The 19,275-nt window shown below is 44.5% G+C and overlaps 1 protein-coding gene across 2 annotated transcripts in view; it reads right to left on the bottom strand.

Annotated features, from left to right (window-relative positions):
- Positions 1-19,275, bottom strand: part of LOC124723009 (proton myo-inositol cotransporter-like) — a 542,759-nt gene that overhangs the window by 154,092 nt on the left and 369,392 nt on the right. For both annotated transcript variants that reach the window (XR_007006479.1, XM_047248185.1), the window contains exon 3: positions 12,114-12,242. Coding sequence is in view for 1 of the 2 variants with exons in the window: in XM_047248185.1 (XP_047104141.1) it covers positions 12,114-12,242 (129 nt within the window). In the remaining variant the exon portion in view is untranslated. The remainder of the gene's footprint in view (positions 1-12,113; positions 12,243-19,275) is intronic.

Raw genomic sequence — 19,275 nt, 5'->3', positions numbered from 1 at the left:
CTCAATCACAGCTGCCTACACTCTTCTCTCTCAATGACTGGAAGCAACAGCCTCTTTAACATGCCGAATGAAAGATCAAGGCATAAGCTACCCAATGGTTCAATGGTGAGTACAGCATGAGGCTACGGAGCGTAGTTGAACTGCTTAGTCGTCAAGTAACTCAAAACAGCGCTACAGTGCTAGTGGCGCTGATACAAAGAAGAGCAATGACAACGATGAACGAAGAAAACATTGCATTGTATCTACAACAACAGTTGCCAAATTTGACGTTTCGTCAGAAAGGAAGCCAAAGAATTTGGCAGAGTAAGAAAGAAGTGGCAGATGAAATATTAGCTTTTCTGCAAGATGGGTCAGTGGAATGCGTGGTGTCGTATATGCTCGACATCTACATCTACATTTATACTCCGCAAGCCACCCAACGGTGTGTGGCGGAGGGCACTTTACGTGCCACTGTCATTACCTCCCTTTCCTGTTCCAGTCGCGTATGGTTTTCGGGAAGAACGACTGCCGGAAAGCCTCCGTGCGCGCTCGAATCTCTCTAATTTTAAATTCGTGATCTCCTCGGGAAGTATAAGTAGGGTGAAGCAATATATTCGATACCTCGTCCAGAAACGCACCCTCTCGAAACCTGGACAGCAAGCTACACCGCCATGCAGAGTGCCTCTCTTGTAGAGTCTGCCACTTGAGTTTGCCAAACATCTCCGTAACGCTCTCATGCTTACCAAATAACCCTGTGACGAAACGCGCCGCTCTTCTTTGGATCTCCTCTATCTTCTCTGTCAACCCGACCTGGTACGGGTCCCACACTGATGAGCAATACTCAAGTATAGGTCGAACGTGTGTTTTGCAAGCCACCTCTTTTGTTGATGGACTACATTTTCCAAGGACTCTCCCAATGAATCTCAACCTGGCACACGCCTTACCAACAATTAATTTTATACGATCATTCCACTTCAAATCGTTCCGCACGCATACTCCCAGATATTTTACAGAAGTAACTGCTACCAGTGTTTGTTCCGCTATCACATAACCATAGAATAGAGGATCATTCTTTCTATGCATTCTCAATACATTACACTTGTCTATGTTAGGGGTCAGTTGCCACTCCCTGCACCAAGTGCCTATCCGTTGCAGATCTTCCTGCATTTCGCTGCAATTTTCTAATGCTGCAACTTCTCTGTATACTACAGCATCATCCGCGAAAAGCCGCATGGAACTTCCCACACTATCTACTAGGTCATTTATATATATTGTGAAAATCAATGGTCCCATAACACTCCCCTGTGGCACGCCAGAGGTTACTTTAACGTCTGTAGACGTCTCTCCATTGATAACAACATGCTGTGTTCTGTTTGCTAAAAACTCTTCAATCCAGCCACACAGCTGGTCTGATATTCCGTAGGCTCTTACTTTGTTTATCAGGCGACAGTGCGGAACTGTATCGAACGCCTTCCGGAAGTCAAGGAAAATGGCATCTCTCTGGGAGCCTGTATCTAATATTTTCTGGGTCTCATGAACAAATAAAGCGAGTTGGGTCTCACACGATCTTTGTTTCCGGAATCCATGTTTATTCCTACAGAGTAGATTCTGGGTTTCCAGAAACGACATGATACTTGAGCAAAAAACATGTTCTAAAATTCTACAACAGATCTATGTCAGAGATATAGGCCTATAGTTTTGCGTATCTACTCGACGACTCTTCTTGAAGACTGGGACTACCTGTGCTATTTTCCAATCATTTGGGACCTTCCGTTCTTCTAGAGACTTGCAGTACACGGCTGTTAGAAGGGGGCAAGTTCTTTTGCGTACTCTGTGTAGAATCGAATTGGTATCCCGTCAGGTCCAGTGGACTTTCCTCTGTTGAGTGACTTCAGTTGCTTTTCTATTCCTTGGACACTTATTTTGATGTCAGCCATTTTTTCGTTTGTGCGAGGATTTAGAGAAGGAACTGCAGTGCGGTCTTCCTCTGTGAAACATCTTTGGAAAAAGGTGTTTAGTGTTTCAGCTTTACGCGTGTCATCCTCTGTTTCAATGCCATCATCATCCCAGAGTGTCCGGATATGCTGTTTCGAGCCACTTACTGATTTAACGTAAGACCAGAACTTCCTAGGATTTTCTGTCAGGTCGGTACATACAATTTTATTTTCGAATTCACTGAACGCTTCACGCATAGCCCTCCTTACGCTAACTTTGACATCGTTTAGCTTCTGTTTGTCTGAGAGGTTTTCGCTGCGTTTAAACTTGCAGTGAAGCTCTCTTTGATTTCGCAGTAGTTTCCTAACTTTGTTGTTGAACCACGGTGGGTTTTTCCCGTCCCTCACAGTTTTACTCAGCACGTACCTGTCAAAATCGCATTTAACCTAGCTCGGTCGTTGAGTGTAACCTCCATTCATAATAATTCACAGGAACTATCCACTTCTATTTCACTACAGGATAAACTACTACTAACAGCGACAAACACGCCACCACCAGTTGCATGCAATCTATGCTTTCTAAACACCGTCTGCGCCTTTGTAAAAATTTCGGCAGAATTTCTCTCTGGCTTCAGCCAGCTTTCCGTACCTATAACGATTTCAGCTTCGGTGCTTTCTATCAGCGCTTGAAGTTCCGGGACTTTACCAACGCAGCTTCGACAGTTTACAATTACAATACCGATTGCTGCTTGGTCCCCGCATGTCCTGACTTTGCCCCGCACCCTTTGAGGCTGTTGCCCTTTGTGTACTTGCCCGAAGCCATCTAACCTAAATAAAACCGCCCAGTCCACGCCACACAACCCCTGCTACCCGTGTAGCCGCCTGCTGAGTGTAGTGGACTCCTGACCTATCCAGCGGAACCCGAAACCCCACCACCCTATGGCGCAAGTCGAGGAATCTGCAGCCCACACGGTCGCAGAACCGTCTCAGCATTTGATTCAGACCCTCCACTCGGCTCTGTACTAAAGGTCCGCAGTCAGTCCTGCCGACGATGCTGCACATGGTGAGCTCTGCTTTCATCCTGCTAGCGAGACTGGCAATCTTCACCAAATCAGATAGCCGCTGGAAGCCAGAGAGGATTTCCTCCGATCCATAGCGACACACATCATTGGTGCCAATATGAGCGACCACCTGCAGATGGGTGGAACCTGTACCCTTCATGGCATCCAGAAGGACCCTTTCCACATCTGGAATGACTCCCCCTGGTATGCACACGGAGTGCACATTGGTTTTCTTCCCCTCCCTTGCAGCCATATCCCTAAGGGGCCCCATTATGCGCCTGACGTTGGAGCTCCCAACTACCAGTAAGCCCATCCTCTGCGACTACCCGGATCTTGCAGACTGAGGGACAACCTCTGGAACAGGACAAGCAGCCACGTCCGGCCGAAGATCAGTATCAGGCGGAGACAGAGCCTGAAACCGGTTCGTCAGACAAACTGGAGAGGCCTTCCGTTCAGCCCTCCGGAATGTCTTTCGCCCCCTGCCACACCTCGAGACGACCTCCCACTCTACCACAGGTGAGGGGTCAGCCTCAATGTGGGGAGTATCTCGGGCAGCCACAGCCGTAGTCCGATCGAGGGATGCGTGGGACGAGCTGGCCGTCCCCCACAAACCCCTGTCTGGACCCCCCACAGTGATGCCCATTGGCAACAGCCTCAAGCTGTGTGACCGAAGCCAACACTGCCTGAAGCTGGGAGCGAAGTGATGCAAACTCAGCCCGCATCCGAACACAGCAGTCGCAGTCCCTATCCATGCTAAATACTGTTGTGCAAAGAACGTCTGAAGTAATCTACAGAGAACACAATTCGATACAAAATTTAAACTCTTATTAAAATATAAGACTGCCTAGTAAATGCAGTAATGCTGCTACTTGCGCACTGCTGACACACTGCTCGGCGGCAGAAGGCTAACTGTACTGTCAGTAACGTACAAAGACTATTTGAAAGAAATAAACAAATGACAGACGACTACGCGACTTTACACGTCACAGGTATTAAAATGCCAATCTGCCCCTGCTAATTACGAAACTACACAATGATTTGACGGATGTAACTAAACAAGTGCGCTGAGAACACTGTGCATACAACGTACATCAGGAGTAAAATGATGACGGTAGGTGTTTAATAAGTGAAAATGACATTGTGTGTCGAGGTGTCGAGCCATGTAGGTCATCATCCTTGTCCGACAGGGAGCCACAGCTTCCGTCTCCAGTGAAATAAGGGCAATCGTCGTTCAAGGAGCGGTTACTGAACGTAAGTACGTTCATTGAAGATCGTCTGCGGCATGGAAAAAAAATATGAACAGATTTCGAATAAGCCAGCAGCAATATGACTGAGTAGTGCTTAAGAAAATCTACGGATATACAATGGAGGACAAGGCGCACTTGTTACAAAACCTGGTGTGTGCACGTTTCAGAGATGCTCGAAACAACTTTCAGGATGTGCACGATAGTGACCTACTACGTTATGCGCATCAAACTGCGCGCGACATAGATTACACTGATTTCAAGGAAAGGAGTGAGTGGTTGCATAACTTCGAAATGTGCTGCGGAATTTTAAGACCTGAGATAACGAAATTTCAAACAAAGCGTCATCCTGATGATGCACAGCAAACTGCAGAATCGGTCCACAAATTTGTAGATGAGACAAACAAACTTATCCCATTGTTAAGTAAGAAATTTGTTTTCAAATCCGACAAATCGAGATTTGAAAAGGAAATGAATATGAGAGAAACGTTAGAAATTAGAGGTAACAAGATAGTTGTATCAAGATCAACTAATATCAGTGCCTTAACACATTCGTATACAATTATGCCGACTGTTGATTTGGATGGCTGGGAAGTTATTTGTTGTGCTGTGTAACGTTGGAAGTGCTCTCCCCTTACGACTCTTTCTCGTGTGCGTGATCCTGCAAAGGCAGTAAGGAATGTTTACGTCACAGAAAGCAAGAGTGGAAAAATGTGTGTAAGAGAACTATAAGTATGGTATGAGCATTGGTTTTGGCCAATAAATGGCTCTGAGCACTATAGGACTCAACTGCTTAGGTAATTAGTCCCCTAGAACTTAGAACTAATTAAACCTAACTAACCTAAGGACATCACACACATCCATGCCCTAGCGGTCTCGCGGTTCCGGACTGCAGCGCCCAGAACCGCACGGCCACTTCGACCGGCTTTTGGCCAATAGGTGGTCAAAATAACTTCCTTTTGCTTGATTCCTGGTCTGCGTACAAAAATCATATTCCTTTGGAGCAAACTACGTATTCTGAAACGTGCGTGACATTGCAGTTCATAAACGCGGAATCACTGGGCAAATTCAGCCTCTGGGTGTGAGTCATTAGCAGCTAGTATTTTTCCTCTCAGTTTCTAACACAACACTTTCAAATGAGCCTTACTAGAGATTGAACTTCCAACCTCGCACTCAAGGGGTTTCTTGTCAGAGTTCGTGTGTCATCGAACGCGGTTCTCAGTTCGCTGCCACTGCGAACTTATTTAAGACTGCTTTGGCAGTTTTTGTAGACTATTTTGGACACGTTTTCGACAGGCTGTGTGTTTAGCTTTGTACGACGACTTGACAGAATATGGCACGAACTGGCTGTGTAATTGTGTTTGCGTGCTCAGTAAAGAAGTGAAAACACAGTTGACCTCTTAGCAACAGATGAACCTGAGTTAATAACGAACATCAAAATGGATACAGGGATTAGTGAACACAGGGTTGTCGTAGAGATATTGAATACTGTAACCGCCAGATCCTCCAAAAATAAACTAAAAATATACAGATTCAAGAAAAGCAGATAAAAATTCCTGAGAGACAATCTCCATTCCTTCCAAATTAATAACGGAAGTTTAGACCAGATGTGGTTTGAATTCAAAGAAATACTATCGCCAGCAACTGAGAGATTTATACCAGATAAATTAACAAACGACGGATCTGATCCTCCCTGGTACACAAAACGGGTCACAACACTGTTGCAGAAACAAAGAAATAAACATGCCAAATTTAAACAGACGCAAAATCCCCGAGTTTGGCGATCTTTTACAGAAGCTCAAAACTTAGCGCGGACTTCAATGCGAGATGCTTATCATAGTTTCCACAATGAAACTTTGTCTCGAAATCTGGCAGAAAATCCAAAGAGATTCTGGTCGTATGTGAAGTATGTTAGCGGTAAGAAGCAATCAATGCCTTGTCTGCGCGATAGCAGTAGATACTACCGAAGACGGTGCTACCAAAGCAGTGTTACTGAACACAGCCTTCCGAAAAGCCTTCACAAAGAAAGACGAAGTAAATATTCCAGAATTCGAATCGAGAACAGCTGCCAACATGAGTAACGTAGACGTAAATATCCTCGGAGTAGTGAAGCAACTTAAATCACTTAATAAAAGCAAGTCTTCTGGTGCAGACTGTATACAAATTAGGTTGCTTTCAGAATATGCCGATGCATTAGCTCCATACTTAACAATCAAATACAACCGTTCGCTCGACGAAAGATCCGTACGCACAGACTGGAAAGTTGCACAGGTCACACCAATATTCAAGAAAGGTAGTAGGAGTAATCCACTTAATTACAGGCCCCTATCATTAACGTCAATATGCAGCAGGATTTTGGAACATATATTGTGTTCGAACATTACGTATTACCTCGAAGAAAACTGTCTACTGACACACAGTCACCGTATTTCTGAATTTCCGGGAGGCTTTTGACATTGTACCACAAAGCGGCTAGTAGTGAAATTGCGTGCTTATGGAATATCGTCTTAGTTATGTGACTGGATTTGTGATTTCCTGTCAGAGAGGTCACAGTTCGTAGTAATTAACGGAAAGCTATCGAGTAAAACAGAAGTGATATCTGGCGTTCCCCAAGGTAGTGTTATAAGCCCTTTGCTGTTCCTTATGTATATAAACGATTTGGGATGCAATCTGAGCAGCCGTCGTAGGTTGTTTGCAGATGACGCTGTCGTTTATCGACTACTGAAGTCATCAGAATAGCGAAACAAATTGAGAAAGATTTAGAAAAGATATATGAATGGTGCGAAAATTGGCAGTTGACCCTAAATAACGAGAAGTGTGAGGTCATCCACATGAGTGCTATAAGGAATTCGTTAAACTTCGGTTACACGATAAATCAGTCAAATCTATAGGCCGTAAATTCGACTAAATGCCTAGGAATTACAATTACAAAAAAGTTAAATTGGAAAGATCACAAAGCAAATGTTGGGTGGCGGGGGGGGGGGGGGGGGGGGGGGGGGAGGCTCACCAAAGACTGCGTTTTATTGGCAGGCCCCGTCTGTCCTGTTTTAGAATACTGCTGCGCGGTGTGGGATGCTTACCAGATAGGACTGATGGAGTACATCGAGAAAGTTCAAAGAAGGGCAGCACGTTTTGTATTATCGCGAAATGTGGGAGAGAGTCACTGAAATGGTACAGGATTTGGCCTGGACATCATCAACAGAAAAGCGTTTTTCGTTGCGACGGAATCTTCTCACGAAATTCCAATCACCCACTTCCTCTTTCGAAAGCGGAAATATTTTGTTGACGCCGACCTACATAGGGAGAAACGACCACCGCGATAAAGTAAGGGAAATCGGAGCTCTTACGGAAAGATATAGGTGTTCGTTCTTTCCGCGCGCTATACGAGATTGGAACAATAGAGAATTGTGAAGGTGGTTCGATGAAACCTCTGCCAGGTACTTAAGTGCGATTTGCAGAGTATCCATGTAGATGTAGATGTTCCTGAGGATTTCGCAGTTCGTAACACTGCCTCTCTGTACCGAGCCTCAAGACATGCCACTGAGACACCACTCACAGTCATTTTGATTAGTCACAGACACTATACTTTGTGTAGAGGACACAGTATACACTAAGAGACGATACACCGTCCGATCAAAGAGTTCCGAGTTTTGTTTTATTCCTGGCGCACAAGTGACGTCAGCGCAGTAACCACGGTGGCAGCTTGAATTAACAACTGTAAACGACAGATGTGCATCCGACCAGTCAATTGTAAGCAGGCATTGTGAAGTAGTGGACGTGCGAGCGTAGCGTGCCAACGTCGTCATTTTGTAACGAATTGCAATTGACCAATAAATGGTCATGACTGTCTCTAGAGTGTTTCTAAGAGGAGAGAAGTGTGTGCAAGGTTTGTCCCGTACACCTTGACAGCCGAACAAAACAACGACGTGTAGACAACTGCCACGACTAATTGAAATGCAAAATGCGGAAAATTCTTTACTAGAAACAATGAACACGGGTGAAGAACTTCGTGTTATCAATACGAACATATCACAAAACGACAAAGCGCAGAAATTCACAAGAACGATCAACGATTTGACTACATAACCGACATTCAAGCCCATGACGCTCACGTTGAATAATATCCAAAAGGACTTTTCTGACAGTTTCACATTGCTTTATGAAAGTTCTGTGCATTTTATTCCAGTGAGGGGAGACACCTGAAGCATTAAAACCATGTTAATTTCACTCTACTTTTTATCTTTCATTGATCAGTCTCAAAAACGTTTGGAACTGACGAGGTAGATTCGGCATTTGTTAGACGCTGGCCACAAACAAATGAGGAAAGGGACGTATCCGCAGTACTTAGGCAGCTGTAAAAAGGAGACAACTGATTCTGAGGTTCGATTTATTACAGAAACGTGGATCTTACACCTCATCCCAGAAAAGAAACAGCAGTAAGTGGAAGACAATAGATCTGCATTTCCTCAGAACGACAAAAACTAGCAAATATTTCACAAGTCTTTTGGACCAAATGGATAAAAATTACGCAAGACGGCGCCTGCATTGCAAAAGTAAAAACTAGCACATTTATTCAGGACAAGGAATCTACCCACAAGGCTGCTTTCGTATTTGAAGTGAGAACTGGTGAAAGATTCATGGTGTTTAGTATATTTAGCACTCTAGCACTTCCACATTAAACTATAGTTGTGGGTGGAAAATACACTAAAGGACTTATTAATGACAGGTTCTAGATTTAAAGGGACACGCATCTCAACTGGATGCAAGCGGACGCGATTTGAAGGAGCAGTAATTATTACGAGCGGGTACGAGTCCAGATATCGATCTTATCTCAGGGTCACTGATAAGCACTTATGGTGACAGGTGATGCACTTGGGCAACTTTTATTCAAGATCACTCCCCACTCCTCTCCCTCCCAGGGACTTTATCAATGTCATATAGGGAAATCCCAGTCCTCCCCACGCACCTAACGCAACTAACCTAGTTATATAACAGATCATGACGTAAATCGATATTGGTCACGTGGTACAAAATTGGTGGGAAACTCCAGAACCATTGGGAGCACATTAAATGGCGACAAAGTGTCGCCCTCTTCCCTGGACCAATAAGATTCAAGTTCCACGTACTCTTTATCATCATTTACAAATAGTCCAATAGCGGAGGCCTCTTCATTCGATGTCTATGCATCACTGGGATAGTTTCAGGCTTGTTATAAACAAGTTCCACCCCCAAACTGAGAAATTGCTGGAGATCTCTGTAGTGGAAAATATATCGCTGCTTACTCCGTAGCATTGTCAACAGCTTCGGGAAGAAACCATTTCATGGGAGTAGGCGATTTAGACACAACGGCAAGCAATGTTTACATCACGCATATCCCTCACCAAAATCAGCAGCCATATCATGGATCTTTTCGCTCAGTCTCGTGATTTTTCTTTTGGAGATCCATCCGAACCATCCAAACAGTTGACTTTGTCGCATGACTTGCCCATAGAGGTTTTTATATCCAATTAGGGGATGTACCTGAAGGCGTCAGATGGTCTTTACTCCTCCTCGTTCGTTCACACGTTATTCACCTTGATGTACCTGTGCATGCACCGGCGAAGTTCCTCGCGATTACCACGTTCAAAGAAAAAGCAGCATGTCAACATAAGCCAACAATTCGATGCTGATACGCGTTCCTAATACTGCGACACACGAAAGCCCTGACACGGTGTATAGAAGGTAGGAGCTAAGGAGTATGTGTTCAGGCATACACTCTACAATTTTTTGAAAATTTCTGCGAGCTGATGTACATCTGTGTTACGTATAATTTATGATATCCCATAAATCAGTGATACTAAACTCCTGCCAAACATTCAGCGCGTGCATGTACTCCGCATGCATTATGGCAATGACTGAGTTTACCATCCAACACTGTTATGTCGAGCAACGTTGTTTCCATTGAGTCTAAGTATTCATAAGGGAAGACTATCTTTTCCATCACAAGCTGAAACTTTGAATCATCAGGATCTGCAGCTCTGATGCATTGTCTTAGCAAGTTTCTGGAAAGACGCGTGCATGAAACTTAATGAATCCACGAAGCGGTGTGATATTTTTTGCTGATTCTCTAAGAAAAATAAATGTACTTTTTGGTAGTGTCATGAACGACTCCGACGTGATCATTATTCAAACCGAAATCACCCAAACGTTCAACGAGAAAGTTACCATCATACCCGTTCAAATAGTGAAATAAAACGGGTATGTGCACGACAGGTGGTATTTGAAGTTGCATGCATTGTGATCTACTTCGCAGATCTTCCCCGTTAGATGCAAATGGTCTCAATGTGGAGTTTCCACTTGTTTATTCAAGAGGTGTGGGGAGTGACCTTGACTATAAATCACCCAAGTGTCCAAGTGTGTAACCTGACACCGGAAGCCGTCATCGGTGACCTTGAGATAATATCACCCACCTTTGTTAACTACTGTACCTTTAAATCCTGTTATCTTCAGACGAGTGTCCCTTTAAATTAGGAACCGGCCCTTAATAACTACTAACTAAGTGGCCAAAAGTCGTGGAAAGGTAACACATGTGATACTAATTGCGAGTCGCTCCTCTGCGAGACCTCAAAACTGCAGTAACACCGAGGAAGGGACACTACGAGTTTTTGGAATGGTTCAGGAGAAATTTTATCCACGCATCTTGCAGTGCTAAACACACCTCTTCTCGTATAGTTGACACTGGTTCATCGGGTATAAATGGGTATTGACGACATCCCATTAATGATTGAGTTAAGATCGGGTGACATGGAACGGTGGAAGGGGGAGGGGGAGAAGATTTCATGGTGTAATTTCACTGGAGTATTCATCAATCTATGTGCGACATCACGGTTATTTCGTTGCAAGCATTCTCCTGTAGAAACACAGCAATTCCATTAAAGTACTCTGATACCAGAAAGGGATACAGATTGTCTGCGAAAATGTCCACATAAGTCGGACCTGTCTTTGGTCCCTGAAGAGAGACTGTATGACCACAGCCCATACCTTAACTGATCACCCTCACTCAGCAGACAACATTGTTGGTATATAAGATCCATGGCATCAGGAGGCATACACCACACTCTTATGCGCTCATCAACTGGATTCATCGAAAGGTTCTACACGCCGACACTGTTCCATGGTCCAGTGAGGATGTTCGTTGAGCTACATGTCATGGTGTAAGCAAAGGGACATCGGTCGTCGGCTGATGCAGCCTTCGCGGAGCATTTGTCTCCGTACATTCCTGACAGAAATGGGATTCTGCAACAAAGTCGACTCGTGCCGTCGATCGCCTCAAATGGCTCTGCGGAGATGAGGTAAGGTCCTTTAGCAAACGCTTTTGATCGTCCTGAGCAGCAGTTTACACATGTCGAACCACTGTCCCCGCGATACTGAAGATTCACCTTAGATGCTGTAGACCTCACAAACCAATTCATGTGCAGTTTGCAAAATACTGAGACCTGCGCGTCTTGTGTCGATCATCATCTCTCAGTAATAATCAGTTAAGTCGCAACGTACTCCTCTACTCATTCATTACACACTTGGCTCTAAGTGACAACACAAATATTTGTCCACACTCTCTTAGTCTGCATTCTAGCTTCAACATTGGGGCGTCATACACACGCATCTTCATATTGTACGACCCTTGCAGAGTTTAGTAAACACACACACACACACACACACACACACACACACACACACACACACACACACACACTCACACAGTGACACTGTGTATTGATTCCTGACGATGCAATGTCAGCCGCAACCGGGTATTTCACAGATCTCCCCTCTCAGCCAATAAATAAGCATCTTTCACTGCGATGCTGAAAAATTTTCACCTAGCTCTCGTATACAAACAAAAGTTAAATTGTACTCACCGATTCCAATCCCAACAATAATTCTCCCAATGAGGAGCAGTTCCTTGCCGGGCGCTATACCCATGATCACAGAACCAGCCGTGAACACGAAACTTGCTACTAGGATTACTGGTTTCCTTCCCAATCGATCTGAAACAGAGAAAAATATAGAGGTTATTTAAAACCATAACATTAACAGCGATATGGATGCATTATGATTCATTAAAGGTTGCAGAGACCTGAACGTTAAAGCAAAGAGAGTGACCGCCATGCCTCTTGAAAGCAACGACGTAAGTCCTTTAGAATTCGGACATAGTTCTTTCCCGAATTCCCAGTCGGGAATCGAACCCGGGCCCTTAGGACTGACGTTCTGTCGCGCTGTCCACTCAGCTACCGGGGGCGGACAAGTTGGTCATTGAAAATCATGAACGAATCCCAATCGGGTTTTTAGTAACTACTGAAATCTACAAAATTTTTAAGAGCTTACAAATACAATGTCGGTCTACAGACGTCTTGCACAGTAGCCTCTTCGGCGGGAGTTAGGTCAATAATTTTCATTTGCAGATGCTCCTTCCTCCAAATTTTCCACTTATTGTCTGTACAACGAATAATCAGAACACTTCCGTTCTCGTAAATCGGGTTATTCGAGAAGATGCATCAGATTATTACTTTCCAGAAATGTCTTCCAGAAAGTTTTAGGTTCATAACCTGTTTCGAAGTATATGACATGTCAAAATATCTTTTGTAGTTTTTTTTTTAAATAACATGCGTAACTGGTGACTAATGTAGCACTAATCTTTTACGACAAGTGTACGTAAATTCAGTGTGAATCCAGAATATACAGAAATTTACTAGATATATACAAGTACTTCGTGAAGCACAGGATAATTGTACGAAAAACACACAGCTACCTTAAGATAGTGTTAAACTTAATGAGTTACAGCCACCGATTTAAAGGCTACGACCAACTTTTCGGTGACGTGGCCTACGCCGTTGAAATAAATGCGAAGTACACATTTAATTGCGAACTTGGCGGAAGTTCTCCAATTCTGTTAGCGCAGTCTATCTGACCTGAATTAAAGCGAGAACTCGTGTCCAACTTACATTCTCACACCACGAAGGGAACTAATTTAATTAAGAACTACCAGTAGTCCCAATGAGGCGGGCAGACAAAAAAGATTCCTTCTATAAATACTGACGTTATAATGCTCAGTCTACGCAATGAAATTGTAGCTACTGCCACAGACGTTACTGTCATTTTCCCAAACTATTTGTTCAGACCATTGAAGTACTGATACAAACTTTTATAGTATCGCATAAATATTGGATTGTTCATACGAAGAGAAATACTAAACTAATACGGCCCATGTTATGTGGAGAGTAAATTTCAGAGTGCGCACAGTATCTTTCGAAACTTAGAGAGATGAAGACATAACAGGGAAAAAAGTTTACTCTATGTTGGCTCAGTGTTCGGAAAAATCGGTAGGTTCCTATCGGCAGCAGGGTATCTAGAGCATATGACTCCTACCAACAAAGTTAAAAGGCCTAAATATAATGTTAAAAACAAGAAAGTCCTCAGAAAACCACGTGTCTACCGCATTTTGCACCAATGCCACATGTCTAATTTGGGACAGAACAGTCGAGAAGAGGTGTGAAAGGATGACTATGGTTCGACGTCCAGTCGACGTCAGGATCATTAGAGATGGATCTCAAGCTCGGATTTGGAAAAGAAATCGGCCGCGCCCTTTAAAAGCAATCGTCAGCATTCAGCTAAGCGGTTACTGAAAACCTAGATTTGGGTAGGCGGACAGGGATTCGAACCACCATCCTCTCGATTAAGAGTCCAATGTGTTGCCACCACGCTCTGAAGGAAACATCAGGACACACTAGACTGTAACAACCTAGTATATAAGCTATCGCCGATAAGAGAGATCAGTGCCGTCACTATTTCCATATGAGTGCAGTTCTGTGACGGGCGAAAATGATTAGGAAGGCCGAATGGAAAAGGAAAGCGAGATTGAGGCGGCGGCAGACGACGACGACTACGACAAGAAATGTTCAAAGGAACGGAAGGTTCTCCTCTTTAAATGAAACAGACAAGAAGTTCGGGTTGCTTATCGATACAATACTGATAAGGAATGAAAGACCAAACGGGAAAATTTTAGAAGTTACAGCTGTGATGTGGATGGTAAATTGATATAGTAGAAATACATTGATGAAAAAAATTGCAGCACCAATATATAAAGTAGAGTAATGAAAATTCGGGAATACATTGCAAGAACACAGTGTAATGAAGCACGAGATAAGTCATTGCAAATGTGAAATGCTGGTACATTAATAACCAGTGTAACCCCCAGAATGTTGTTTGCAAGAATGCAAACGTGCATGCATTGTGTTGTACAGTTGCCAGATATGTTTGTGGGATGGAGTTCCATGCCTTATGCACTTGGTCGGTCAATACAGGTACCGATAATGGTTCAAATGGCTCTGAGCACTATGGGACTTCACATCTGAGGCCATCAGTCCCCTAGACCTTAGAACTACTTAAACCTAACTAACCCAAGGACATCACACACATCCATGCCCGATGCAGGATTCGAACCTGCGACCGTAGCGGTCCCGCGGTTCCAGACTGAAGCGCCTAGAACCGCTCGGCCACGACGGTCGGCCTACCGATAACGCTGTTTGTGGATGACACTGGAACTGTCGGCGGATAATGTCCCATGTGTGCTCAATTGGGGAAAGATCTGATGATCGAGTAGACTAAGGCAACATGCTGAGACTTTGTAGAGCATGTTGCATTAGAACACGGTATGTGGGCGAGCGCTTTACTGCTGAAAAACACTCCCTGGAATGCTGTTCATGAATGGCAGCGTAACAGGTCTAATCACTAGACTGACGTACAAATTTGCCACCATGGTACGTGGTACAACCAAGAGAGTGCTCCCGCTCACACGAAACTGCATCCCAGACCATAACTCCAGGTGTTGGTCCAGTGTGTCTAGCACACAGACAGGCTGCTTGCAGGCCTTCTACTGGCCCCCTAACACGGCCATCACTGGCACCGAGGGAGAACTGGTTTTCATCGGAAATGGTAACAGGCTTCCACCCTGAACTCGAATGAGCTCTCGATTGACACCACTGAAGTCGGAAATGGCAATGGTTTGGGGTTAGTGGAATGCACGCTACAGGGCGCCTGGTTCGGAGCTGTCCTTCAAATAATCGATATATAACAGTTCATTGCCTCACTGTGGTGCCAACCGCTGCTCAGATTGCTGCTACAGCCACAGCTATACGCCTAACACGATGGTCTTCCCTCTCGGCAGTGCCACGTGGCTGTCCGGAGCCCAGTCTTCTTGCGACCTCACATTCTCGTGACCGCCGTTGCCAGTAATTACGTACAGTAGCTAAATTCCTGCCAAGTCTTTCTGCAGTATCGCAGAAGGAACATTCGGAGTCTCATAGTCAAAATACACGACCTCGTTCGAACTCAGTGATGTGCTGATAGTGGAGTCTTTATCGCATTAAAGGCATTCTTGACTACCAGCAACTCACGACGTTCACTCTCCAAGGTAACTAACGCTCACGACCGTTACAGTGTGTATTTAAAGCAAACGTGATTGGCACTAGTAGCGCCATTATGAGGATGCAACTCTTATGCGACCCTCGCGAAACTGGAGTGGACATCATCTTTCAGATGTAAAAGCACGTCTACCAACTTTGGTTTATGTCACATAACTCCTTGATGCTGTTATTTTTTCCATTAGTGTTTATTGTCTACAATGGCGGCCAAAGCCAATACGAATCTTTTGAATGTCATCTTTCTGCCGCACTGGCAAACGTTAGTAGATAATAATTACTTTTACTTTGGATTTTCCACTACTGCATAGATTTTCCAGTTTAGTGATCATCAAGTGTCTCAAAAAAAAATAACTATAATGTAGTTGAAATACAAATACAAAACTACAATTGGTTATTAATGCGAAAAAAAAATTAAATAAGAATGAAAAGTTTAACTCGTTCAATGCATACTCACTGAGGAACCAGAAAAAAATGCTATAAGCATGCGTATTCAAATACAGAGATATGTAAACAGGCACAATAAGGCGCTGTGGTCGGCAACGCCTATATAAGACAAAAAGCGTTTGGCACAGTTGTTAGATAGGTTACTGCTGCTACAATGACGGGTTATCAAGATTTGAGTGAGTTAGAACGTGGTGTCATAGTCGGCGCACGAGAGATGGGATACAAGATCTCCGAGGTAGCGATGAAGTGGGGATTTTCTCGTACGACCATTTCACGAGTGTACAGTGAATATCAGGATGACTGCACGACACAAAGCTTTAGGCCTCGCCTGGGCCCATCAACACCGACATTGGACTGTTGATGACTGAAAACATGTTGCCTGGTTGGATGAGCCTCCTTTCAAATTGTATCGAGTGGATAGGCGTGTACGGTTATGAAGACAATCTCATGAATCCATGGAGCCTTCATGTCAGCTGGGGACTGTTCAAGCTGGTGGAGGCTCTGTAATTGTATGGGGCGTGTGGAATTGAAGTGATATGGGACCCCCTGATACGTCTAGATGCGACTCTGATAAGCATCCTGTCTGATCACCTGCATCCGTACATGTCCATTGTGCATTCCGACGGACTTGGGCAATTCCAGCAGTACAATGAGACACCCCACAAGTTCAAAATTGTTACAGAGTGACTCCAGGAAAACTGAGTTTAAACCCTTCCACTGGCCACCAAACTCCCCACACACGAACATTATTGAGCATATCTGGGATGCTTTGCAACGTGCTGTTCAGAAGCGATCTCCACGCTATCGTACTCTTACGGATTTATGGACAGCCCTGCAGGATTCGTGGCGTCCGTTCCTTCCAGCACTACTTCAGACATTAGTCGAGTCCATGCCACGTCGTGTTGGGGCACTTCTGCGTGCTCGCTGGGGCCCTACACAATATTAGGCAGGTGTACCAGTCTTGTGGCTCTTGAGTGTAAGTCAACCGTTTTATTTACACTACTGGCCATTAATACTGCTACACCACAACGATGACGTGCTACAGACGCGAAATTTTACCGACAGGAAGAAGATGCTGTGATATGCAAATGATTTGCTTTTCAGACCATTCACACATGGCTGGCGCCAGTGGCGACACCTACAACGTGCTGACACGAGGAAAGTTTCCAACCGATTTCTCATACACAAACAGCAGTTGACTGGCGTTGCCTGGTGAAACGTTGTTGTGCCTCGCGTAAGGAGGAGAAATGCGTACCAACACGTTTCCGACTTTGATAAAGGTCGGATTGTAGTCTATCGCGATTGCGGTTTATCGTATCGCGACATTGCTGCTCGCGTTGGTCGAGATCCAATGACTGTTAGCATAATATGGAAGCGGTGGGTTCAGGAGGGTAATACGGAACGCCGTGCTGGATCCCAACGGTCTCATATCACTAGCAGTCGAGATGACAGGCATCTTATCCGCATGGCTGTAACGGATCGTGCAGCCACGTCCCGATCCCTGAGTCAACAGATGGGGACGTTTGCAAGAGAACAACCATCTGCACGAACAGTTCGACGTCGTTTGCAGCAGCATGGACTATCAGCTCGGAGACAATGGCTGCAGTTACCCTTGACGCTGCATCACAGAGAGGAGCACCTGTGATGGTGTGCTCAACGACGAGCCTGGGTGCACGAATGGCAAAACGTCATTTGTTCGGATGAATCCAGCTTCTGTTTACAGCATCATGATGGTCGCATCCGTGTTTGGCGACATCGCGGTGAACGCACATTGGAAGCGTGTATTCGTCATCGCCATACTGGCTTATCACCCGGCGTGATGGTATGGGGTGCCATTGGTTACACGTCTCGGTCACCTCTTGTTCGCATTGACGGCACTCTGAACAGTGGACGGTACATTTCAGATGTGCTACGACCCGTAGCTCTACCCTTCATTCGATCTCTGTGAAACCCTACATTTCAGCAGGATAATGCACGACGGCATGTTTTTGGATACAGAACATGTTCGACTGCTGCCCTGGCCAGCACATTCTCCAGATCTCTCACCAACTGAAAACGTCTGTCAATGGTGGCCGAGCAACTGGCTCGTCACAATACGCCAGTCACTACTCTTGGTGAACTGTGGTATCGTGTTGAAGCTGCATGGGCAGCTGTACCTGTACACGCCATCCAAGCTCTGTTTGACTCAATGACCAGGCGTATCAAGGCAGTTATTACGGCCAGAGGTGGTTGTTCTGGGTACTGATTTCTCAGGATCCATGCACCCAAATTGGGTGAAAGTGTAATCACATGTCAGTTCTTGTATAATATATTTGTCCAATGAATACCCGTTTATCATCTGCATTTCTTCTTGGTGTAGCAATTTTAATGGTCAGTAGTGTATTTAATACAAACCACCCAGTAAAGCCGTGTTAACACAGTGATATGCGTTTCGAGAATCAAGCTCTAGTCTTCTTGCTGTCCATGTTTAAATCATAAATCGCAGGTACGTGAGCAAGCGAATTATCAGTCATAAAATAATTTGCATAAAGAGCCTTCGTCTATCGCATCACACTACCCGCTCATTCACCAGAATACCTTATTCTCTCATGATTATGAGAGCGTGACTCTCGAAACATTGCCTTATTTTGTATCGTACGCTGAATCAATTTAACGTTCAAAGTTTGTTTATGTTTATGAGTGACAGACTTAACTGTTGCCCCCCTCTTTCCCATAATGCAACCACAAGCCTCTCTTCTGTGTGTATCTATTACAACTGAAAATTCTGAATAATTCACGCCCAGAATGTTTTGATTCCACAAACGAAGCGTCACTTGTATACTTAAGGGCGTAGCTCACCTGCACAGCACAGTTCGAAAACACCCGCGGTCTAACAAAGTGCCGAAGCTTCACTTACTTCAAGATGGTTCCTCTAATCACTTTACTCCATAAGATACCTTGGTGGAGCTGACGTAATATCGCGGGTGGATTTTTAAAGCAGTGAATTCTTCAACCTCATTGTCTTAAGGAATATTTCTTTAGAATGCGTTGCAATTAAGCGCAATGTTCTATCAATGAACTCATTCCAGTCAAGGTCATGCCAGTTACTATTGAATTGCCGCTAATTTTCAATGTTCAAGAGAGCGCCACCGTTGAAAAAGAGGGAAGGGGTCCTCCA

Source organism: Schistocerca piceifrons, chromosome X (genome assembly GCF_021461385.2).
Source record: "Schistocerca piceifrons isolate TAMUIC-IGC-003096 chromosome X, iqSchPice1.1, whole genome shotgun sequence".
Classification (NCBI taxonomy): Eukaryota; Metazoa; Arthropoda; class Insecta; order Orthoptera; family Acrididae; genus Schistocerca; species Schistocerca piceifrons.
Note: the sequence above shows the minus strand (reverse complement) of the source record. Positions and strands in the feature narration are given on the sequence as shown.